Source organism: Pongo pygmaeus, chromosome 9, assembly GCF_028885625.2.
Source record: "Pongo pygmaeus isolate AG05252 chromosome 9, NHGRI_mPonPyg2-v2.0_pri, whole genome shotgun sequence".
Lineage (NCBI taxonomy): Eukaryota > Metazoa > Chordata > Mammalia > Primates > Hominidae > Pongo > Pongo pygmaeus.
In genome coordinates, this window is record NC_072382.2 from 13,580,635 (window position 1) to 13,604,937 (window position 24,303).

Here is a 24,303-nt window from a genome sequence, read left to right on the forward strand (position 1 = left end):
TCTGTAAACCTCGCCTCCCTTCACAGTGGTTGAAGTGGTAGACTTCCTGACCCAGCATCCTCTCCCTTCCAGAATATTCCGTCAGCCCTACTGTCTTCCCTTTGGCCCTTCTTGAGACAAGCTTTCCTGCCTGGCCTGTCCAAGAACCCCTCCCTCTCCTTTTGTTCTGATGAGAGGCCCAACGCTGGAGGAGCTCCACAAAGCACCCAGAAAACGCTCGCGGACTCTGATGGTCTTCAGGGACAGCAGGGTTGCCAATGATGCTCCCTTCTCCCCTCCTGGCAAATGCGGGTAACCTCGCAAAGACCCTGGCAAGTTGCCCGATGGTTCTCTGAAAATGCCTCCTACTAAAGGTGTCACACCTGGCCTCATACGGCTGCCCACATGTCCACTCCAAGAGAGTCTCGCCTTCTTGCCTACCCCCTCCCCGTTCAGCCTTGACTGTGCTCCCTCAAAGCACCATCTCTCACTGCAGGCACAGGCTCCCTGCAGTCCTGCCAAAACTTCTCCAGACCTTGCCAAGTTCCTGCACTTTCTCGCTGCCTTGGCTTGTGGTGCCTTCTGGACCTCTTCTCCAGTGAAAGGCCCTTGACCTGGACTCAGCGGTGGTGCTCATTCCCTGGATCTCCAGCAAGGAGGACACAGGAGACAGCCACTATGGCCGAGCTGCCATATACCACAAAGGACTTTCATTCTCCTCTGATGGGCTTGTGTATCCAGGAGCCTAGGGGAGGTAGCTCCTTAGACCCTACCTGGCTTCAAGGACATCTGGTTGACCATGACACAGCGTTGTCTATGAAGGGCTTTCATAAGGACAGGGTGCAGTGCCCATTGGATTTCGAAACTTTCTAAGCCTGTGCGGTGCCGGTGCAGGATAGTGACGGAGCCCCTCCCTCTTCTCCCAGTGGCCCAGATGGTCAGAGCGAGTCCAGCTGGGCATGCATTAGCAGTTGGAAATCTGTGGGGTCCCAGGGCCTATGCTCCATTCCCCCCACCCTATCCCCCGTGTTCCCTTGGGACTGTCCCAGCCACAGGCCACCTCTGCAGGCCTCTGCCCAGCCCCTTGCAGTTTAGCTCTGGAGAATCTTGCTCTTGGCTCGGACCAGTGGAGTCTCAGGCCGTAGTCACCTCCCCTCCCTCCCTGCCTCCACTCTCCCGACTCTATCCTGCAACTGTTGACACTGCTGAAGTTTGCTTTCTTTCCTGCAGGGCCAGTTTCTTACACTTTTTTCTTCTCTCTCTTTGTCTCTGTCTCTCTCTCTCTCTTTCTCTCTCTCTCTCTCTCTCTCTCTCTCTCTCTCCTTCCCCGCTGCCCCTGCCCACGGGGCCTCCTCGTTTCACCCTGGCCTGTGGGCTGCCCACCCCGGGCAGGGAAGGCCGGATGGTGGTGCTATCCTTGGTCTTAGGGCTTTCGGAACAGGATGACTTTGCCAATATCCCTGACCTGCAAAACCCTGGAACCCAGCAGAACCAGAACGCTCAGGGGGACAAGAGGTACGAGCACAGGCGAGGGCCTGCGGCGGCGGCGGCAGAGAAGGAGGCGCGGAGAGGCCGCCTGCCTCGACCGGCCCCAGCTGCTGGACGAGGTGGTGGTGCCTTCAGCGGATGCTGGAGCAGGAGGACAAGCCCCCTCCCCAGCCGGTGCCCTCACGCACAGCCACCTCGGTGGTGTCCCTGGGGTCTGAGGCCACTTGCGGCCATCCTGGGACCATTCTGGATCAGGCCTGTTCTCTGGCATGCTTGCCCCGGCCCGGAGCAAGCGCAGCCTTTTCTGCCCCATCTTCCTGCTTGGCTCCTCTCTGCTGCCCCTCCATCTTTCATCTCTGTCCCCACCCCAACCGGAAATCCCTGTTTCTCTGGTGGTTGGTGGGTGGGGGGGATGTCAGGGAAGGGGCGCCAGCCTGTTCTCCCTCATCCCCACCCCCTCAACCTCCCTCTTGCCTGGAGGTCCTGTTGGGCTGCTTGGCTGATGGAAGAGGAGCCCATGGTGGGAGGATCTGGAGCGTGGGAGAGGCCTGGTGACCAGAAATAACCAGAAGGCTCTCCCCTGAGCCGGGGCACCAGGAGGGAGCTGGGGAGGGCCCGGAGCGGTGCAGGCAGCCGTCCTAAGCAAGGGTGAGGCCTGGCTTTGTTGGGCTCCCTGTCACTGCGGCTGGCCTTGGGACCCTGTGGAGACCGGGCATAGCCTGTGTGGCCACAGCACAGGCCAGGCAGAAGGCTGGTCACTTAAACTGCCACAGCCTCAGCTATCAGGAATTCAGGGAAGCCTCTCCTACTGTCCCCGTCTCAGGGAGGGGGCAGGGCGCTGCTCATGGGCACGGGGTAGGGTGGGAGGTCCCAGGGTTCAGGCGGCATCCCACAGCTGGAGCCAGTGGATGCCTGACCTTAGGTTGGGTTGACCACACCTGTGGTTTCCAGGATGAATTAGCCTTTGGGAATCACGGGAGGAGGGCTTGTCACCTTGATGGGGTCTGCTTCCCATCAGACCAAAGGCTTGCAAGGGGGCATGTGGCCTGGCAGCCAAGACATCTGCCTTCCAGCTCTGGTTCTGCCAGAGCCTCATTTTGCTGCCTTGGGCAAGCCACAGCCCCTCTCTGGGTTCTCTGCTCACTTATCTGTCCAGCGAAGGATTGGACAGGCTAACCTCTAAGGAATGGCCCCTCAGGCTCAGATATGCTAAGCTTTTCATGAGGGAAACAGGCCTTTGGGCTGGGGCATGTGTCCTGTGAACTGGGCAGGGACTGTTTGGACAGGCCATCCTGAGGCTCTTGAGAGGCCCCTAGGGGCCAGAAGGGACTGTCCCAGGCTGCTGCCCTGGGCTTGTGGGCTAGGGAGGGTGGATAGGCTGAGAGGCAAGATGGCTGGCTTGCCTGTCCCTCTGGTGGCTCCTGGGGACCACCCCTCCCAGTTTCTTCCCATCCTGAGTCCACAGTTGCATGGTCTGTGGGGGGCAAGGCTGAAAGTCCCCAGAGAGTGGGGTCAGGTCTTTCACTGAGTGGCACAAATGGTGTCAGGCGCTGAGCCCAGGTGCAGGGGTACTGGAGGAGTGGAGTCTGCCACCCCTGACCCACCTGGGCACTACAGGAGCTGTGACCTCCTGAGCCAGGGTCTCAAAGCTGGGCTGCAGGGCAGTCAGAAGGCCACTGGGAGAGCCAGGGGCCAGGGGCGAGAAGGCACACAGGGGGTAGCTGGAGTCCTCTGAACGCCCACTAAGAAGCTGAGACTGGTGCTGGGAAAGGTGTGAAGCGTGAGGGAGCAGAAGCAGGCTGGAAACGAGATTTCACATCACCCATGTGTTAATGAACCGGCTCCATTGTCACCCACAGTCTATTTTTACCTCCTTGCCACTTAGGTCTCACTCCATATTTAACACACCCATCCCTTCTGATCATCACATCAGCTTGTCCCCTGCCTTCCTGGGAAAGGTGGGTGTGGGGGTGGAGGCCGTGTGCCCTCGCCACCACCCAGCCTGACTTTCCAAGTGGACCATGCCATTCCCGCCTCGTCATGCCCACACATCCTGGAAACATTTCTCATGGCCACTGGGGTGCTTCTCGGATGGTGGGCTGCCACAGGGGTCCAGAATCCAATGCTTCCTTCCCAGCAGACTCTCCCCTTCCCAAAGCTTGGCACCAGCACCACCCACTGGGCACCGGGCAGCTTAGGGCCCCACCCCTCTGAGCTCCTGGACCCTCAGACCTTAGAGTGGTGGCCTTGGAGCGGCTGTCCCTCCCTCTTCAGCCTTTCCTTCTAGACCCAGGGTCTGCCCTTCTGCCCCCAGCCCCGTCTATCCCTCCCCAGCTGACCCCTTGACCAGATGTCTCTGGAGGAAGGGGTGGTGGCCCTTGGCTGTCACCAGGGAGGACACTCAGCCCCCTTGGTCTGTGAGCAGCAGGCTCATGGGAGACAGCGTCCCGGGAGGAGGAGTGGCCATTCCAGGTTCCAAGCAGCGTGGGAGTGTGTCCAACAAGCAGCAGGAGATGGGAGGGCCAGTCACTGCCTCTGTCCCCACGATTCTTGGTGTCCCTGAAGTCCCCCATCTGGGATCCTTCAGCTCCTGGGTCTCAGCACCACACTTCAGACTGCGCTCCCGGGAGGGAGGGAGGGAGGCCCTGGCTCCACGCCCTGCTGTGCCCATTCCACCCTCAGCCACTCTGCTCGTGTCCACCCCCTCATGCTGTCTGCCATCGTTTCACCACTGCTCTTTGGGATCCAAATGGTTTCCACCGCGGCCCACCCCCACCCCAAGTGGGGGACAGGGCAAGGCGGGGACCAGGCCACCCCCATTGCTCTCCCTACTCTGAAGCCACCATGTTCCTCTGTCACGGTGTGTGTCCCCCGCCTCCTCTCTGCCTCTCCTGTTGGCCGCACGCTCCTCCCTGTCCCCTAGTCCACCTGGCAGCCTTCACACGTCTCTGACTAACTTTCTTGGCCTCTCTCTCCCTCTGTCTCCTTTCTCCCATCTGCTCCTCACAGGGCTGCCCTGGGCCGGTGATGGGCCCCTCGGCCTCTCCCTCTGCCTCTCTCTGTGCCTCTCGCCTCTGTCTCTCTGTCCTGTGACCTCCGACAGCTTCAGTGGCGCTGACCATCTTTCCCAGGCTGCTTGGCAGCTGTGCCGACGCTGCGGCGTGGCCAAATAACTCTAACGTTCTCATATCTTCAGCAGTCAATCTCACACTCTCCCTGCTCTCCCACTCTCTTTCTAACCTGACTTTACCTCTCCAGCTGTTTCAGGCTCCTTTCCTTCTCCCTGCCTGCCCGTGTGAGCACGTGTCCTCTCGTGTGTGTGTATGTGGTGCGTGCGTGTCCACATGTCCATGTGTGCCATGGCCCTCTGGGAGGGGCACCCGCGTGTCGTTGGGTGGAGTGGGCGTTTCCGTGTTGTAGAGGCAGGGCCAGGTTTTCACAGCAGGTGTATCGTGCTTCTGATAGTTAGGACGTTGGGCCCTGAAACCACTCCCTGCCCTTTCTGTTTCAGTTTGTCCCCCTTCACGTGCACACGTGGCATGCCTGGGTCTCCCCAGTGCGTCTCCTCTCGGGATCTCCGCGTGCCATCGCTGTATGTGTGTTGTCACTGCTGCTGTGGTTGGCCTGCCTGTGGCCTCTGCCATCCTCTCCCTGCCCCTCTGGATGTCTGTGGGGCTCATGTGCATGTGTGTGTGCATGCGTGTGCGTGTACGCGCGTGCGTGTGTACGTGTGTGCGCGTGCGTGTGCATGTGTGTGCACGCACGTGCACCCTGCTTTGGGATCCTGATGTCTCCCCTCCAGGGCCTGGCATATTCCGTGCATGTCTGTCTGTGCCCGTCGTGGTCACCTGTGTGCTGGAGGCTGGTCTCTACCAGAGGGCCGTGGCTCATGTCCACCCTCAGCGTGTGGCTCCCAGTTTGTGGCTGTGTGCTCTCAAAGCTGTTCTATTTTAGCCTGTCCTGAGCCTCATGCTACTGGTCTTCCGTCTCCTCCTCCCTACCTACCCCTACCTCTCTTCCTCCTCATGGGACATTGCATCCTGGTCCCTGGGCAGGCTTTTAGAGCCCCCTTTCTGACCCCCAGCTGAACGGAGCCTGGTGGGTCAAAGAACCCAGCATCCTGGGAACGGCATGGAGTCAGGTGCAGACAGGGCTTCTCGGTGGTGCCCATCTTTCTGTGACCGTGGGTGAGAGCCTTACCAAATGCACAGTCTTCAGCAAGTGGGAGAAGGATGGGAACTGGGGAGCAAGGGGGTGTAGGCTCACCCTATCCAATATGGGGCCATTAAACCTAAATGAGCTTACATTCAACAAAATTAAAATTTCAGCTCTCAGCCACACTGGCCACATTGCAAATGCTCAAATGCACACGTGTGGCATGTGGCTGCTCCACTGGACAGCACAAACACAGAACAGTCTGTCACTGTGGAGAGTTGTCCTGACCTCACCTGGTCAGTCTCATGTCTGGAGGGTGGGAAGAGGATTCTTGATGAGCCCAAGCAAACACAGGTGGGGCATCTGGGAAACAGACATTCTGGGCGTGTCTGCAGAGGGTAATGACGCAGAGAGGCACCTGGACACACCACACCACGGTGGAGCCTCCCCCTTCCAGGCTGGGGGCGGATGGGATAGAACAAGCCTCTGGGGAGTGGGGGCGGTGGCCAGCTCAGAGACCGACTATGCAAGCCAATGACTGGAGGGTGGGGGGTTTCTGGGGAACAGGAAGAATGGGGACACCCCCCAAAATATCCCCTATAGGAGTAGTTAAGCCACAGTCGCCTGGGGTAGAGGCTGCAAGGAGAATGGGCCCCGGGCATGGGTCTCCAGGGAAAACCAGGTGTCCACGTGGACTGGAGTACCGCTCCTGCCGGCCCGCCGGGGATGGCAGCTGCTGGGGTCTGAGAAGGTCTTGCCACCCCCCAGGCCGGGGTGCCCAACCCAGCTCACTTCCCAGCCCAATCTCATTTGGACTCCCCTGCCCCCAGGTTGCCTGCAGGAGGGAAGACAGTGAACACAGCCCCGGTGCCAGGCCAGACACCCCACGATGAGTCCGACCGCCGGACCGAGCCACACTCCTCCGTCTCAGACCTCGTCAACTCCCTCACCAGCGAGATGCTCATGGTGAGAATGAGGGAGCCTGCGCTGCTCCGAGGAACTGGGCTGGGAGGCCAGGGACGGGAAGAAGAGGGACGTGTGTGGGAATGGGCAACGGCATGGGAGTGGCCAGGCAGGGGAACCGGGTCAGAAGCAGCCTGGAGAGCCAGGCCCAGCATGGTGGCCACTCGGCGCTTGGTGACTGAGTGTACAAGGCCTGGGTTTTCTTCCCAGCTCTTTCACCAAAATATCTTCTCCATGTCTCAGTTTCTTCCTTTGACAAGTGAAAATAAGAATTCCCATCCTGCTTGGATCCCTCTGTGGATTGAGAAGGGGCCAAAGAAAACCCACTCATGCAAGATACTTTCAGGATCCTAGAGGGAAAGGCTGGAGGGCAGAGGACTCAGGGCAGAAGGTGTCCCCTCCCGAGAGTGATGTCCCCTTAATTGGAGGTCTGGGGTGGAAGGCCTAGCCCAGCGACCTGCCCTATTCCCATGGCTGACGGCCCCTGAGAACAGGAGAGCAGGAATCCACTGGTCCCAGCTCCTCTGAGGGGACAACTGTGATGGGGTGCTCCTGTCCACACCCACGCCCCACCAGAGGCGCCAACCCTGTGGGATCCTAGTTCTAGGTTGTTTGGCCCAGACAGAGGTTGTGGTTCCCATGGTGCCCCCAGGGGGGCAGCAGTGAGTCACAGCCACTTGCCCCACCTGTACTTTCCAAAGAGGCCCTGGGGGGAGAAAACTGGGGAGATTGGCAGGCAGGGATTAGCTCAGAAGTCTCAGGAAGGCTTGAAGAGGCGATGAGGCTGGGAACCCAGCACCTGCTCTGTTCCTACTGGACTTGACCTGGGACACTTCATCTCCTTGGATTGAACCCCTCCCTTCTGTAGAGAGAAGGAAGTAGGCTTGGGAGCTCGCAGCCCTCCCCACTACCCTGGCACCAGGGCCCCCACCCTTCTGCCATGTAGGGTTCCAGCCAGCTCTAACCATCCATCCCCACTGCCCCTTCTAGCCTGGCGTTTCTCAAATTGCTACGTGCACAGGAATCACCCGGGAACCTTGGTAAAATGCAGATTCCTGGTCAATGGGCCTCAGGTGGGGCCTAAAAGCCTGCTTTTTTTTTTTTTTTTTTTTTTTTGAGACAGAATCTCACTCTGTCCCCCAGGCTGGAGTGCAGTGGCACAATCTCAACTCACTGCAACAGCTGCCTCCCGAGCTCAAGTAATTCTCCTCCCGCAGCCTCCCAAGTAGCCGGGATTACAGTAGTACACCACCACGCCCAGCTAATTTTTCTATTTTTAGTAGAGACGGGGTTTCACCATGTTGGCCAGGCCAGTCTCAAACTCTTAGCCTCAAGTGATCCACCTGCCTCGGCCTCCCAAAGTGCTGTGATTACAGGCATGAGCCACTGCGCCCAGCCTATCCTGTGGTTTTCTTGAATCCACATTAGAACATCAGATTTTCCACATCCTAGATCTGGTCACCTTGGGCCTCCCCACCTCTCCCCTTCTCCCTGCCCACCAGGCCCCTGTGTGTCTGGCCCTCCACTGCCCTCCTTCCATCTTCCCCCACCCAGGCAGACTGGCCCTGGCTGTCCTCTCTTCTGGACGGGCCATTGCCACAGCCCACCCTGCCTCCCTGCACAGCCTCTTAATTGGTTACAGCTTCCTGGCAGCCAGGTTCCCAGAAGGGACAGCCCCTTCCAAGCCAGCTTGCCTGCCCCTTGCTGCCCCCAGGGAGGAGCCGACAGCTGCAGCCAGCAGAAGGAAGGGCAGGCCTCATCTCCCTCTCCTGTGCTGGGAGGATGCTCAGAGGTGGGAGGGCAGAGTCTAATTGCACAGCTCTGTGCCAATGCTAGGTCGTTGACGTTAACAGCCATGATAAGCTAAGCAGGGCAGAATCAGCCCACTGTGACCTCAGCCTGTCCTGGTCTCGACCCTGGGCTGTGGAATCTGGGGGTCAAGAGACAAGAGTTAAGCACCCAGAGCTGGCCAAAGAAGGAGCTGAGGGGCAGAGGTGTCTGAGAAGAGGCGAGGCCACACCTGCTTCTGGGCACCTCCTGCCCTGGAACAGGGGTGGCTTGTTGCTTTTCGAGGCTGACTTCTGCTGGTGCCAGGGCTCAGGAAGCACCTTCCCTGACTGTGATGGGGTGGCCAACCTGGTTGCCATAGAGATGGCTCTGTCCCAGCTGAGTAATTAGGGCTCAGGGTTGTGGCTTAAGAAGGCTGGGAGTGGGCATAGAGCTGCCACCCCTTTCCCAGGTGAAACCTACCGGGCTAGCCCAGGCCTTCCCAAGACCACACCGTTTGGCAGCCAGGAGCCAAGGGACCAGAGGGACCTCAGGTGGGGCTAGGGCCAGCTGGGCTTCAGTCACCAGCAACTCTACCCCAACTTCAGAAGGAAGGGGGAGGGCGAGTGATCTTTGCTGGCAGTGTCTACCCATGCTATGCCCCAGGTGCTCGGTCCCTTTGCCAGTGGGTCAGGCCACGGGGCAGAACTCTAGAAGGAACCCCTTCTAGCTCTCCCAGGACCCCTCAAAGTAGGTCTCATGGTCCCCACTCTGCAGATATAAAAGCAGGGTCAAAGGGTGTGGGGCTGGCATGAGCAGGGAAAAGAGCGTCGGGAAAAAGCAGGCTGTGGGCAGGGAAGCCACATTCTCAATGGGCCTGCGGTGGGGCTTGCAGGTTTATCTGGATCGGCCAAGGGGTGGGGGCTGGAGGGAACATCTTCTGCTGAAAGGCAGCTCGGTGCTCCCAACTAGGCAAGACTGGGGTAAAGCCTCAGACTCTAGATCTGAGGGCAAGAGCAAGGCGCAGGTGGAAGGGCTGTCAGGATTCCTGGCCGCTAAATACTGGGTTCCATTCCCACCGGCCATTCAATCGCAGGTGACTTGAGGCAAGTGACCTAACCTCTCTGTGCTCGCAGCCACAGTTGGAACACCGGGAAACTGTTCCAGCTGTGTTCCAAGTGTTCCAGCGGGCATGCCTGCCTCATTGGGATGTTGTAAGAGGTCAGTGAGGACAAGGCACAGGGCACAGGGCAGAGTCTGGTGAGGTGGGCGGCCAGCCAGTCCATGGTAGTTATTATTGTGAGTGTGAGGCCGGGTGCGTGGCTCATGCCTGTAATCCCAGCACTTTGGGAAGCTGAGGCGGGCATATCACTTGTGGCCAGGAATTAGAGACTAGCCTGACCAACATGGCGAAACCCTGCCTCTACTAAAAATACAAAAATCAGCCAGACGTAGTGGCACGCGCCTGTGGTCCCAGCTACTCAGGAGGCTGAGGCATGAAAATTGCTTGACCTTGGGAGGTGGAGGTGGCAGTGAGCCGGGATTGCACCACTGCACTCCAGCCTTGGCAACAGAGCGAGACCCTGTCTCAAAAAAACAAAAGCAAAAACAAAAAACTTATCATGAGGGTGATTCCGACGCTTTTCACCTGGCACGGTGAGTCCGTGGGTCTTTGCCGGCTTGAGGGGAAACCTCAGTGTTGCCCTGGGGTGCGGGCCTGCTTTAGTGGAAAGAACAGGATTTTGAGTCAGAGAGGGTTCATACTGCTGTGCAGTCTTGGCCATGTGACTTAACCTCTCTGAACCAGTCTCCTCAGCTAGAGGGTGGTGACACCTGCCTCGCCTGGCTATTGTCAGGATTCCATAAGGAGATGGCGATGCGAGAGTCACTGGTCATGGTAAGAGCGCACTGGATGCATTATTATTATCTGTATTATTTAGTCTTTCAGAGCCTAGGGCTGCCTCTCCAGGATGAAGGAAAGGGCACAAAGCAGGTTTCTACAGGGGAAGTTGGGGAGAGAAAAGATGCCTGCAGTTTTTCTTAACTGTGGTACCCAGGGTCCTACTTCTGTCCCTCATCCAGTCATCATGGGAGATTTTCGAGCCAGGGGTACCTGAGCCATAGAGCCCCCTAACTGGGTCTGTTGTGGTCAGTGGTCTGGGGCTTCGCTCAGGCGGCTGGGGGGTGGGTAGGGTTCTAAAACCTCCTAAGTACTACCAGTGTGCTCACAGGTTCAGACCCTCCTCGCAGCTGCTTCCTGTGGTTCGATGTCAGGATGGGATGACATGCCCACCCTGCCTCTATGTGACTGTCTATTGCTGGGTCAGCCCATGCGCCCTCCCTCCCAGCAGTCCTCAGCCCCCATGGACGGTATAGTCATCTGAGGCGCCTTTTACACAGCACTGATGCCCAGGCCCACACCAGCCCCATCGTCAAACTGCTTGGGGACGGGGCCTGGGGAGTCTGCAATTTTCTTGTCCCTAGTGATTCTGCCTTGCACAAACAGACGTTGCTCCTGAAAACTTGCCTCTCTCATTTTGTAAATCACATCATTCTCCGCACCCTAGAGAGTCACTTTCCAAAGAATTGTTGTGGTAAACTCTTTTGTGATGTGAACAGCCTCCCTCATCTGCTGTGTAGCCCGGGTTTGTGTCGGTGCATCCCACAGTTGGTCCTACCGTGCCACGAGAGGGCAGGGAGGTCTGGGGGGCTCAGGAATCCCAGCACGCCCCAGGGCAGCTGCAACCAGGAAGGCGAGGCAGCAGAGCTGGAGCTTGGGGCAGGTGGCAGACCCAGGGCTGCGGGGAGAGCCTGGGAAGTGAGTGTCGTGCATACCGCTCTGAGGTTCAGGAGACAGGGCTGTCTCAGCTCTGCCCTCCCCCTTCCCCTCCCCTCCTGGGAGACCCTGGTCAAGGCACCTACCCTCTGAGCCTGAGCAGCATCCGTGGGATGTGAGTGTGGGCTGGGCCACCACCTCTGGCCTCTCACCCGTGCTAGCCAGCGGTGGGGACACGGGGGAAGCAGAATCCTCCCCAACCCTGCCGGCCTCTCCCCCACCCCCAGCTCTCCCCAGGCTCCGAGGAGGATGAGGCCCACGAGGGTTGCAGCCGAGAGAACCTGGGCCGGATCCAGTTCAGCGTCGGCTACAACTTCCAGGAGTCCACGCTCACCGTGAAGATCATGAAGGCCCAGGAGCTGCCGGCCAAGGACTTCAGCGGCACCAGCGACCCCTTCGTCAAGATCTATCTGCTGCCCGACAAGAAGCACAAGCTGGAGACCAAGGTGAAGCGGAAGAACCTGAACCCCCACTGGAACGAGACCTTCCTCTTTGAAGGTGAGTCTAGTGCCACCTTCCCCCGCCATGCTCACCTCTTGCCGTCCACCATCCCCCTACCCAACCACACATGTGGCCACATACACAGACACATATGTGTACACACACCTGCAGGCCCACAAATGCACAAACACACATGCAAGCAGATACACTTATGTGCACACCTGCATGCGTGCACAGGCACAGATCCACACACACGTGCTCTTGCACACGCCAACGCAGCCAATGTCCTGGCCCGGTTAACCTGATGCATTTTGTGTCTAGTTGGGATCAGGTCACAGGAGCCCAGTGGAGCCAGCATCACAGCCAGAGGCTGAGGAGGGAAGCTGGGCCACCGCCTGGTGTTTCAGCCCAGACCCAGAGCTCATCCTGAGGAGGGCAGGGAGGGAGGGAGGCACCCGTAGGACTCAGAGCTGGAGCACTCTGGAGCCACCAGATCATAGTGGTTCAGTGCACAGGCTGTGGCCCAGGCTGCCTGGGTTTGAATCCCAGCTCTTGCCACTTACTCGCTGCGTGACTTTGGGCAAGTTCCTGAGCCTCCCTATGACTTGGTTTCCTCATCTACCAAATAGAGATAATAATAGTGAGGGTTCAACAAATGAGTGAATTGTAAAAGCACTTAGAACAGTGCCTGACACCCAGCAAATGCTTAATACCAGGTTGTTAAACACACTCCATCTGTTGCCGTTCTCTGACCCCCTCCCCCGCATGGGACAGGAACAACAGCTCTGAACCATGCCTGGAGGCCGCTGAGACAAATGTCCTTTCTCTCTCCTGCAAGCCCTCTCTGAAGGCCGGTCTTTATCTGTTATCTCTGAGGATTCAAGGTAACCAGGAAGCTGGGCGTGTGATTAAGGAGTGATTTCTATCCCAGGGCCTTTGGGTGCCAGGACCCCGCTTAGACAAGCCGTAACTCTTCGCCAACGGCCCCCGGTTCAACCAGGGAGAGTAAATCCCTACTCCAGCTGCCCCAAGCCCTAGCCTTCCAGAATCTTCACCGTGTACCCCAGGGACCTTTCCCCACCTGCCGTCCCAGCCACTTAGCACCCCACCTCTTCTGCAAGATGACAGCCAGGTCACCCACTAAATGGCACTGAGGGTGAGCAGTGAGTGTCCGTGTGTTTCTGGACGCCCTCCTTTGCAGGCACCATGAGGGCCCGTTTAAAGATGGCTCAACCAGCAGGAGGTTCAGCTGTCTGGAGGTATATGTAGGCAGCTGGCAGGGTGAAGTTTTTGAGCAGAACTCCAATCCTCTGGTCTCTTCCACGAGCATGTACCCAGCAACAGCCATGAGCTGGGCACTCTTCTAGGTACTGGGGGTGTAGAAAAGAATGAGGCACCATTATGGCCCTCAAGGCATTTCTGGCCTAATGGAGACACAGATGTGTAGTTAACTCAGCCACACACAGCATGACAGGAGCTGCAGGAAGTCAGTATGAGCTCCCTTTGGTGGTGCTGAAGAAAATTTCCCAGAAGAGGGACCATTCAAAATGGGTTCTGATGGATGAGTAGGAGTTTGCCAGGTAGGAGCCTGCCTCCTCTGGTGTTGATGAGAGCTGACTGGGGTGCAGTGACCTCTTGGAGCTTCCAATATTCCCAGAACACTTGTCCTCGTGCATTTTACCTGAATTGATGCCAAGGGTCCCCTGGGCAAGGTCCCTGGGAGACTCTGAAATAAGCAAGACACAGCTGCCCGCAATATGAGGAAAGGGACCCTGAACAAATTCAGAGAGTCTCCTCTTCCAGCTCACCTGCTCCTGTCAGAGCTCCTCGGTGATTCCAGAGTCTCTGGGGGAAGGTGCTGGAATCCTCTGGAGCTCCTCCTTCCCTTCATCTTCTGCACCAGCCAGGCTGAGGTTCCAGGCGTCCTCCTTCCTGCTCATACCTGGTTTCAGAATCTCCTCACCTCAGGCCTCCGGGCTGGCCTGCGGCTCCGGCACCTCCTGGGCCAGTCCCACCTCTGACTAAGCCTCCAAAGAGCTCATGACTCCTGGCTTCAGATCTTCACCTGGCCCCGTCTTCCTTTCTGCATCCCATTCAAGCCCCTTCTGCTCCTCTCCCTCTGACCTTGGCGGCCACCTCACCTCCGCGCAGTCCTGCTGCTCCATCAGGCCATTTCATTGGCATTGATTCGTCTGTTCAGTTATGCATTCACTTAACAAATATGTATCGAGTGCCTACTATGTGCCAGAAGCGGTGTTAGACACCGAGATCCAGTGGTTGGTAACAGAGAGGCCTTTCTGGGAATCCTTGCCTTCCGGGAGAGCCAGACAAAAATCAGGGAAAGAGACAGAGAAATCTATTACCACGTGTGATACGTTTCTCGGAAAAAAAGGTGCTAGAGTGGATAATGGGATCCGACACTGTCTGGGGTGCCAGGAAAGAATGCTGAGACCTGAAGGATGAGAGTAGCCAGGAGGGGGTCATGATGGGGCCAGTGTGCGCCCGGCCCTGAGGCGGGAGGAGTCGGGGTGCTGAAGGGCCAGGAAGGAGACCGATGTGGCTGGAGCCCAGTCATTGAGTGGAGAGCGGTCACAAGCCAAGCAGGGAGAGGACAGCCGGGCCAAATTGTGGAAGGACTTGAAGCCAAGGTAGGGTGCCCAGCTTTTATTCTGAGTGCACTGGGAGCCATTGAAAGGCTTTAAGCAGGAGCACATTATGATGGAATTTCTATTTTTAAAAGATCTCTGGCTGCCGCGTTGAGAATGGACGGTAGGAGAAAGCGTGGACGCGGGGAGGGCGGTTTGGAGACGCTTGCAGCTGCCTAGGCAAGAGGTGCCAGCGGCTTGGATGAGGGAGGTGGCAGTAGAGAAGGGGATGCTGCGGTAGGAAGGATGGAAGCACAGGCAGGAGGAGAGGGGTGTGGAATCACAGGACACTTGTCACCTCCTGCTTCTGTGCCTTTGTCTTTTCCCTCCCACCGATGCTTCCCCATGTCCCTCTGCCCTGAGTCCTCCTGGGGCCTGCGTACTGGCAGCTGTGGCCACCTAGACAGAGCCACTTGCCCAGACCCGCCTCGGGACGATTGGCAGAGGCTGCTCAGCCACTGAGATGGACACAAGGTACATGGGTGAATGGATGATCGCAGTTCTACTCTTTACTAGCTGGGACTCTGGGCAAGTACTTTAAGCCGTCTAAGCCTCATCTGTAAGATGGATGAGATGCCATTCACCTTGGAGAATTGTTGAGGGAATCCCATGAGACAGTGACAGTTCTTGCTAGCATTTCAGTAAGGTCTAATTGCAATCCGGTGTGCCTGCTGGCCCGGTGGGGTGGCAGCGGGAGGGCACAGGGCCTGCCTCCTCTTCCCAGGGCCTTCCTTGCCTCCTGGGCCCCATGCGGCCCCTCTGTCCCTCTCTTCACTCACACTCATCTATACCCCCAGGTTTTCCCTATGAGAAGGTGGTGCAGAGGATCCTCTACCTCCAAGTCCTGGATTATGACCGCTTCAGCCGCAACGACCCCATCGGGGAGGTGTCCATCCCCCTTAACAAGGTGGACCTGACCCAGATGCAGACCTTCTGGAAGGATCTGAAGCCATGCAGTGATGGGAGTGTAAGGCCCCATGGGTGGGCCTTAGCTGGACAGGCAGCAGGGCAGGGCTGGGAGATCTGGTCCTAGACCATTGTCAACCTTAGGAAGGCCAGGAGGGCTGTGGGAGAGGGTGCAGCCCTCACTAGCAGTCAGAGCATTGGTGCTTGGCACTTGGGGGGACCCACCCGATCTGTAAGAAGGAACCTAGGGCTATGTTCAGGGAACAGAGAGGCGATGGTGGCCCTGGGAGGTGCAGTACACACACCTGCCAGATGGGGGGAGACAGAGTGAGACAGAGGTGACAGACAGGGGCATGGGTAAGCGCCAAGGTCGTCGTAGAGGGGGCCTGGGGGCAGCTAGGCCAATCAGAGAGCTCTGCTAGCCTAGTTCCCCACACCCCTCCTGTTGTGCCTCCCAGGGGAGCCGAGGGGAGCTGCTCTTGTCTCTCTGCTACAACCCCTCTGCCAACTCCATCATCGTGAACATCATCAAAGCCCGGAACCTCAAAGCCATGGACATCGGGGGCACATCAGGTACGGGGCTTCTCCAGCAGAGGACGGGCGGGCTGGGGAGGTGCTGGTGACACAAGGGTTACACCGGATGTAGAGAGCAGGGTCTGCAGTGGTCCTCACCCCAATCCGCCACACCCCCACCTCCAGTCCTCACTCCTTACCCTAGAAACCCTGGGGCCCCCCTTTGGAGCACCCTCATCTTGGACTCTGTTCAAGAGTCAAGATGTCAGCATCATCCTGGACTATGTTCTTCCCAGAATCAGAAAGAAAGGGAACATTGTGGGAAGACCTGGGTTCTATCCCCAACTCTGATGCTACTTGTCTGAGATTTTGGGCAAGACCTGGCCTCTCTGGGGCTCGGTTTCCTCGTTGGTAGTAATAGGAGGGCCCCAGGTGATCGCTAAGGTCCATCTGCTGATTCTCCCAGGTCCCTCTTGTTCTTGCCTGGGTCTCTTCTTGCCTCTGGGGAAAGCACACGGCCCTCCTGCCTCAGCTTCCATTCCTGGAAGGGGAAAAGGATCCTAGGAAGTCCCTCCCCCACGGCCCCTCTAACCCTTCCCCACTCCCTCCCCCAGACCCCTACGTGAAGGTGTGGCTGATGTACAAAGACAAGCGGGTGGAGAAGAAGAAGACGGTGACAATGAAGAGGAACCTGAACCCCATCTTCAATGAGTCCTTCGCCTTCGATATCCCCACGGAGAAGCTGAGGGAGACGACCATCATCATCACTGTCATGGACAAGGACAAGCTCAGCCGCAATGACGTCATCGGCAAGGTAGGGGCAAGGCAGGTGGTGTGGTGCACCTGCTGGCGACAGTGAGGCTCCGTTCCTTAAAAGAAGCAGCAGGAGTAGTGGACGGGCACAGGCTGGACACCAGGAGAGATTGGGATCAGTCTCCTCTCCTCTCAGGCCTCTGTTTCTTCATCCGAAAATAAGGGGATGAGATGACCCCCTCCCTAGGGTTCCTCTCTGAGTGTCCTCCTATGGGTAGGTCAGCTCAGGACAGACCACCAGCTGGGCAGGGAAAGAAGGAGTGCAAGAGAGGAATGGCCTGGATCTCAAAAGAAAGGTTTACTGGACAGGATGATGACTTTGGAGCAGTATTGCCCGGGATCCCGTCTGCACAGGGTGAGCTGCGTGGGGCAGCGTTGGGAGCTGCAGTCAGACTCCAAAGACCTCGTTTCAGTTCCCACTCCATCTGCCGATAAGCAACCATATAACCTTGGGCAAGTGGCTTGGCCTCTCCCAGCTTTAGTGTTCTCATCTGTAAAATGGAGCAACTAATACTGTCCCTGTAGAACTTTACAGGGTGGTGTAAGAATTGCTTGAGGTATGTGGATGTTCTTCTTGTAGAAAGTTGGCCGGGCACAGTGGCTCACGCCTGTAATCCCAGCACTTTGGGAGGCCGAGGCGGGCGGATCACCTGTGGTCGGGAGTTTGAGACCAGCCTGGCCAACATGGTGAAACCCCATCTCTACTAAAAATAGAAAAATTAGCCGGGCATGGTGGCGGGTGCCTGTAATCCCAGCTACTCAGGAGGCTGTGACAGGAGAATCCCTTGTACCCGTGAGGCAGAGGTTGTAGTGAGCCAAGATTGCAAGACTGCACTCCAGCCTAGGCAACAGAGCGAAACTCTGCCTGAAAAAAAAAAAGCGATCTCTTCATATCACGTAACCAAAAAATTCATACCTGACCTTGAGTTTTCCCAGGATGGGATTCTGTGACATAAACCCTTCCATGTTGCTACCTTAAAATGTCTACTCCTGTGTTTACTTATGGTTTAGTGTTGAGAGCACGGGCTCAGGAGTCAGATTGCCTGGGTCCAAATCCTGGCCTTACTTTTTAACGCTGTGACCTCTCTGAGCCTCATTTTTCTCCTCTCAAAATGAGAGCGGGATGGTCCTACCCTCACAATGTGCTGGGAGGATTACGTAAGATCACACAGGTGAGCTGTTTAGCATAGGACTTGGAACATATGTTAGCTAGTATGATAATAAAGGGGCATGTATATCCATTCAGGCAGGACAGTTTGACCAGGAGTATGTGAGGAACCAGTGCTCAGGGCAGTCACGGAGGAAGGGGAGATGCCAGGACTGAGTGAGGGGTACACACCTGGGCATTACCCTGTGTGGGGGAAAGGGAAAGGGGGACTAGATACCCACAGGGAAGGGAGCTGAGTTGGAGGCAACCCTCAGACAGATGGAGAACTCACCTGCTGGGGTGAGGGAAGCAGCCTGGCCTAAAAGAGGAGAGCTAGCCCTGCTTGTCATCAGGTATGGCACGGGGAGTATGACTGGCCAATCTGTGGTCACAGGTGAGACAACTCCCCAGGACATTGCCACTCATACTCCAGAAAAAGTATGTGCCCCTGCCTGGCCAGGGCTTGGGTCCTGCCGAGCACCCCCTTGATCAGCCCAGCCCAAAGGCCAAGTGACCATATCTACTTTGATGTTCTTTTGAAGCTTAGCCTTTTGGTGTCAGATGTTCCTTAGATACCAATTAGAGCTCCTTTTGAAACAGTCCTACCTTCTGTTGGCTGAACCAAAGCAAATGTGGATTTGTTCTCACTTTGGCCTGGAAACTTACGGAGCCCAAGGATCTCTGAATCCTTCTGACTCCTGGCTCCTGCTCAGCCCCTGGAAGCCAAGAGTCTGCCCCTTGTCTGCCTGGCATCATCCAAGGCTATCGGTATCATGCTGGGCTGAGGTTGCAATGGGGGGCACTCCCAGAGCAGGGCAGGCCCATAGTGGCCCCAGAGCTCCGTGACTTCCAAATAGTTAACCAGCTCCAGCAGGATGGAGCCGCTGGCTGAGAGAACTCACCACACAGAGGCATGCCACTGTTCCCAGCTGAGCACATGACATGCAGCATCCCAGCTATCTGTGAGGCAGGTACAGTCATCAGCCCGCTTTACAGAGGAAGGTCTGGGGCTAAAAGAAGTTCCACCATATGTTACAGAGCTGGGGCTTGCTCCCCATCCTTTTTGTTTTGTTTTGTTTTGTTTTTTGAGATAGAGTCTCACTCTGTCTCCCAGGCTGGAGTGCAGTGGCACAATCTTGGCTCACTGCAACCTCTGCCTCCTGGGTTCAAGCGATTCTCCTGCCTCAGCCTCCCGAGTAGCTGGGATTACAGGCATCTGCCACCATGCTGGGATAATTTTTGTATTTTTGGTAGAGACAGGGTTTCACCATGTTGGCCAGGCTGGTTGAACTCCTGACCTCAAGCAATCCGCCCGCCTCGGCCTCCTAAAATGCTGGGATTATAAGCATGAGCCCCCGTGCCTGACCTCCCTATCTTTTTTTTTTTTAGACAGAGTCTTACTGTAGTCCAGGCTGGAGTGCAGTGGCACAATCATGGCTGACTGCAGCCTCGACCTCCCCAGGCTCATGTGATCCTCCCACCTCAGTCCCCCAAGTAGCTGGGACTCCAGGCACGTACCACTGTGCCCAGCTAATTTTTTTGTATTTTTTGTAAAGATGAGGTTTCACCATATTACCCAATCTGGTCTCAAATTCCTGGACTCAAGTGATTCTCCCACTTTAGCCTCCTACAGTGCTAGGATTACGGGCGTCAGCCGCTATACTCATCCACTGAGGCCACAACCATCCTTTTTCTTTTAAAAAAGAAAAAAAAACACACTTTATTGGCTGGGCGTGGTGGTTCACACCTTTAATCCCAGCACTTTGGGAGGCCAAGGCGGGCAGATCACGAGGTCAGGAGTGGCGAGACCAGTTTGGCCAACATAGTGAAACCCATCTCTACTAAAAATACAAAAATTAGCTGGGCATGGTGGTGCGCACCTGTAATCCCAGCTACTCGGGAGGCTGAGGCAGGAGAATCACATGAACCCGGGAGGCGGAGGTTGCAGTGAGCCAAGATCGTGCCATTACACTCTAGCCTGGGCGACAAGAATGAGACTCGGTCTCAAAAACAAACAAACGAAAAAAACCCACTATTTTTGAATAATTTTAGATTTCCAGAAAAGTGGCAAAGATAGTAGAGAGAGTTCCCGTCTACCCCTTACCCAGCCTCCCCAGTTGTTAGCGTCTCACATTTGATAGGACATTCGTCACAGCTTGAGGAACCAACATGGGCAGTGCATTGCTGTGAACTAGACTCCAGCCGTTATTTGTATTTCACCAGTCTTTCCGTTAATGTCCTCCTTCTGTCCCAGCATCCAATCCAGGACACCACATTGCATTTAATAGTCACGTCTCCCCCATCCCCTCTGGCCCATGACAGTTTCTCAGTCTTTCCCATTCTCTATGATCTTAACGGTCCTAAGGAATACTGGCCAGGTGTCCTATAGAAGGCCCCATATATCTGTTTTTTCTCCAATGCTCGTACTCTTAATCACCCCCAAGTCCCAAAGCTGAGGTCAGCTGGGCCAATCCTGGGGGTTCCGGAGGGATTCATGCATGCAGCCCCATGAGGCTGCGAAGCAGGATTAGGCCGGTAGCATAGAGCTCCAAAGACCTGGATTTCAGTCCCTCTGCGCCACTTATAAACCCTGTGACTGTGGGTAAGTCTCTTAACTCTTTGCACCTTAGTTTTCCCATCTGAAAAATGGAGATAATCATATAATCCTACCTCACCCTCACCGTTGTAGGATTTGATGATCTATGTGTATGAAGTCCCTAGCTCAGTACTCACATGTAGCAAGTGCCCAGGAGTTGGGAACGATTATAATTAAGGGGGGCTGGACAGCACCCAACAGATAGGGCAGGGAAGGCCATGGAGACAAGCTGCCTCCAACCCCACCTTCCAGACCCCACTGCAAAATAGGTTGGCAGTCTAATTCCGAGAGGTCTGGTGTGCCCAGGCTTGGGGGTGTGGGGGTAGACAACCAGGAAAATAGATCAGGCTGACCGGGGGAGGGAGGAGGGCGCCTCTGTGGGGTAGGTTGTCACAGCATGTGGAGGCTGGGGGGCCACAGGCTAGGGTATCATGGTGGAGTTGGGGTGTCACCCCTGTGGGGGAAAGGGCCAGTGCCCTGGAGCCTGTGCCAATGCCATCGTCTCCCCTTTCTCCCCAGATCTACCTGTCCTGGAAGAGCGGGCCAGGGGAGGTGAAGCACTGGAAGGACATGATTGCCCGTCCCCGGCAGCCCGTGGCCCAGTGGCACCAGCTGAAGGCCTGAGTGGGGCCAAGGGAGGCCCAGGGGGCCGAGGGCCCAGGTCCCCATCATGCCCTCACCACTTTATGCACAACGCCCGGCCTGAGCCCCCTGCCATAGGGAGGGGAGGACCCTGAGGGCTCAGCCGGGGGGGTCCCAGGACTCAACTGGGCCCTGTTTCTAGGAAGTACCAGCCCCATCCCTCACAGTCCAGCTCGGGGGAAGGGGCTCTGGGAGGCATTTTCCTGCTTTGCCCCTTTTCTTCCTGAATTACTAATACTAAAGAAGTTGGGGGAGCTCGAGAGCCAGACGGCCAGACAGGCAGACCCCTCCAGAGGCCCGCCAGGTGGGCATGGTCCCCCGTTTTCTTTAAGGCAGCACCTGGAGTGGAGAGAGGCCACTCCCTCTCCAGCCCCCGATGTGGACCCAGGGAGGGGAGGCTGAGGCGTTTGGCTCTGCTCTGGCCGGGAGAGGCCCATCCCCAGGGCAGCTTCAGGTGCCGGCTGGGCCCTGAATGCCGAGGATAGTATATAGCCCGCTCCTGGGTCCTGGAGCTGTGGCCCTTTGTACTTGTGTTGTGTCCATTGTGTGTGTGCGTGGGGACAGAGGCCTGGAAGTGCAGAGGACTATACAGAGAAGGCAGGTTTCGTGAAGGCCAGGCAGGGTTGGAGGCTGGGGTGTGAGAGGAGAGGCCTGTAGGGCTGAGTGGGGTAGGGTGAGGCAGAGGTCGGAAACAGAAGAGCTGCAGTTGCTGGAGCTGGGCTGAGAACTGGGCTGCCTCCTGCCATCCCCCCATCTCCTCCCCTTCTCCCCTTGGTGCCCCGCTCTGCTCACAATCTGAAGTAGTTCCCTCCTCAGCAATTTCATCTCTTGAACACTGGCTTACACCTTTTAGGCACCTACTGTGTGCATAGCATTCCACCAGGATTCATCTCCCTTCCTTCTCAACGGGTCCTGAGCCCGACTAGCTTTGCCCTAACTCCTTCATCAAAAGACCCCCCGCCAGCTTCCCACACCTCATACGCAGCCACATCTGCCCTATTCTCCATGCTTTCCAGCTTCCCTGCCCTTCCTCATCTCTCCCTGCCTGTGCAGACCCCCACCCTTCTTTCCTCCACCCCTCCATCCCCCGATGCTTGTAGACCTTCCATTCATTCCGTCTCATCGTGCGTGCTCTCTGATCTTCCATCACCTGACCTTCTCCAGGACTGTCTTCTCACCCTTCCCCGCTCCCTGGTCCCCGGGAGCAGCTCCTTCTGCCTGACTCACTCACAGTGCAGGGAAAGGAGGCAGAGAAAAGACCAGGATTCTGTGAGTTCTGAGGTTGCCACACACAAAGAAGCTGTGGTTTCTCTGCCTCAGCCACTGATGAGACTAAAACTGGCTTCCCCTTGGAGACGGCAGATTTCAGGCTGATCCCTGCTTAAGCCCTTTCATCCCCACGCTGGTCCTGGTATTGATACAAGACCCAGCTGGTGACAAAGCTTCCAATCCTGGGGGTCCACGAGCCTGGGCCTGACATTCCCAGAACCACCGCCAGGTGGCGCCAGGTCCCCACAGTCTGTGGCCGTGGTCTTAGCCCACAGTTCCACTCTGGATGGGCCTGTGACACCCCAAAGAGAAGTGGACTCTGGATAGGGTCCCCACATCCAGGGCGTGGGGAGACCATAGGCATTTGGGAACCATTTTCCTTCGATCGGCTTCCCCTTGAGCTGAGCATTCTGCTTGCTGCAGTATATGGGTCGCCTTTTGCCCATACCGAAATTTTCTGAAATTGAATCGCACACCCCCACCATTTCCTCTCCCTGGGATCTGGAGGAACATCATACATAGTAGGTGAATCGTTTTGTAGAGTGAAGAATGCTAATGTAAAGCAAATAGTCACCCACGTTCCTTGTAAATCCAAATGTTTCTATATTGTAGCTTTGCTTAAAATGGGGTCGGCCCCAACTGCATCCTCCTCTTTGGCGGGCTGGGGAGCGGCCCCCAGCCGGGACGGGAGGGCAGCGACCCCGAGGCCCCGTGGACGTGGGAGAGAGTGTGGTGGGAAGTCTTGAGCGGAGGAGGGGATCTGCCCTTCTCCACTCCTCCCTTGGATCCGCCTCGGTTTCCTGTCCCTCCAGCACCCGCCTGCCCCGCGGAAGACCGCCCAGTGAGCCAGCCCCCGCCTCCCAGGCCCCTTCGCCTGCTAGGGAGTCCCCTGGGGATCCAACCAACTTGTATCGAGTGGGCGGGGCAACGGCTCCCCCTTTTCCCGAGCCCCGCCCACGGAGCTCTTAGCCAATCCTATGCAGAGAGCACCTCCTGGCAGGGGTCTCTTCCCAACCAGACCCCACCCAGGCACATTAGCGACCAGGCTTGGGCTTCCCCAGCGCCCCACCACCACCACGTGCAGGTGGAGCTCTGGGATGCTATGTTGGGGCGGCAAGTGGTGGGCCGAGGGCCGGGTAGGCTAGCACGGGAGGCAAGGGTGGTATGGGATGGGGCGGGGGCGGTCTAGGGCAATAGGAGAGCAGAGAATGGGGGAACTTGAGGGTGGGGGGAGGGCACCGGAGCCCTGCCACCATCCCAGGACTTTGGGCAAGTCACCCGCACTCCCTGAGCCTCAGTTTCCCCATCTGTAAAATGATGGTAATAATACTTCACCTACCTCATAGGGGAGGTTGTGAGGCCACCATCACCTGACCTGGGGGTCAAGGCAGGAGGACTCCGAAGGTGCTACCCGTGAGCAAAGTGTAATTACCGAATCCTGACTGCAAGGCCCACCTGCCCCTCCCCCACAGAGCCTCCAGAGTTAGCTGAGGCCAATGCAGGCCCATCCGTCTCTTCACTGTGTCGCAGGCCCTTTTATGGGCCTCGTCTGCCATCTTTGTGGGTGCCCTAGACTTAGTCCTTATCTTGTCCTGGTTTCCTTTCTTGTGACCATGTCCCCATGAAAGTGCTGTACAAATTCCACCTGCCCCAGGACCCCCGCACCTGCCCTCTGGCACCAGATGCCAGGGAAGGGACAGAGAAAAACAGCCACAAACAAGCCAGGGGGGCTCCCCTGAGTCCCCCAGGGGTGGGGATTGGTGGCCACTGTTTGTATGTCCTTGAGTGCAAGTGTTTTATAAAAAATAAAACAAAAACCCACCATCACCAAAAAAAAAAAAAAATTTTGCAGCGAAGAGAAATGAAGAAAAACTGAAGAAAAAAAAAAAACAGGAAAAAAAGAACCATACAAAATTTTTCCACCACACATACCCTCCAAGCCAGCAAGATTTCCTCTTTGCAAAATCATATTTTTGTGGGAATGGGCCCTGCTTTTTGTGGCAAGGCCTGTTCTGATTAATAAAGGATCGTGAAAAAGTAGGGCCTTGGCTGTTTCCTCCGTGGGTTCCAGCCCTCCCTCACCTCCCTGGGGGCAGAGGCAGTGGGGTGAAGGGGATGGGGGCCCCGGGGCTGAGCCTCCCCT

The 24,303-nt window shown here is 56.8% G+C and overlaps 1 protein-coding gene across 7 annotated transcripts in view; it reads left to right on the forward strand.

The window, feature by feature from the left end:
- The window catches only part of SYT7 (synaptotagmin 7), a 65,643-nt gene extending 41,444 nt beyond the window's left edge, over window positions 1–24,199 (forward strand). For 3 of the 7 annotated variants that reach the window (XM_054439076.2, XM_054439077.2, XM_054439078.2), the window contains 7 exons: window positions 1,372–1,494; window positions 6,453–6,588; window positions 11,416–11,686; window positions 15,072–15,241; window positions 15,639–15,753; window positions 16,308–16,507; window positions 20,769–24,199. In XM_054439076.2, coding sequence (XP_054295051.1) covers window positions 1,372–1,494; window positions 6,453–6,588; window positions 11,416–11,686; window positions 15,072–15,241; window positions 15,639–15,753; window positions 16,308–16,507; window positions 20,769–20,873 — 1,120 coding nt within the window. In that variant the 3' untranslated portion in view covers window positions 20,874–24,199. Of the gene's footprint in view, window positions 1–1,371; window positions 1,495–6,452; window positions 6,589–11,415; window positions 11,687–15,071; window positions 15,242–15,638; window positions 15,754–16,307; window positions 16,568–20,768 lie in introns of those variants that run through there. The other 4 variants (XM_054439079.2, XM_054439080.2, XM_054439081.2 and 1 more) reach the window with 2 other exon arrangements.
- The last annotated feature ends 104 nt before the right edge of the window (window positions 24,200–24,303 follow it).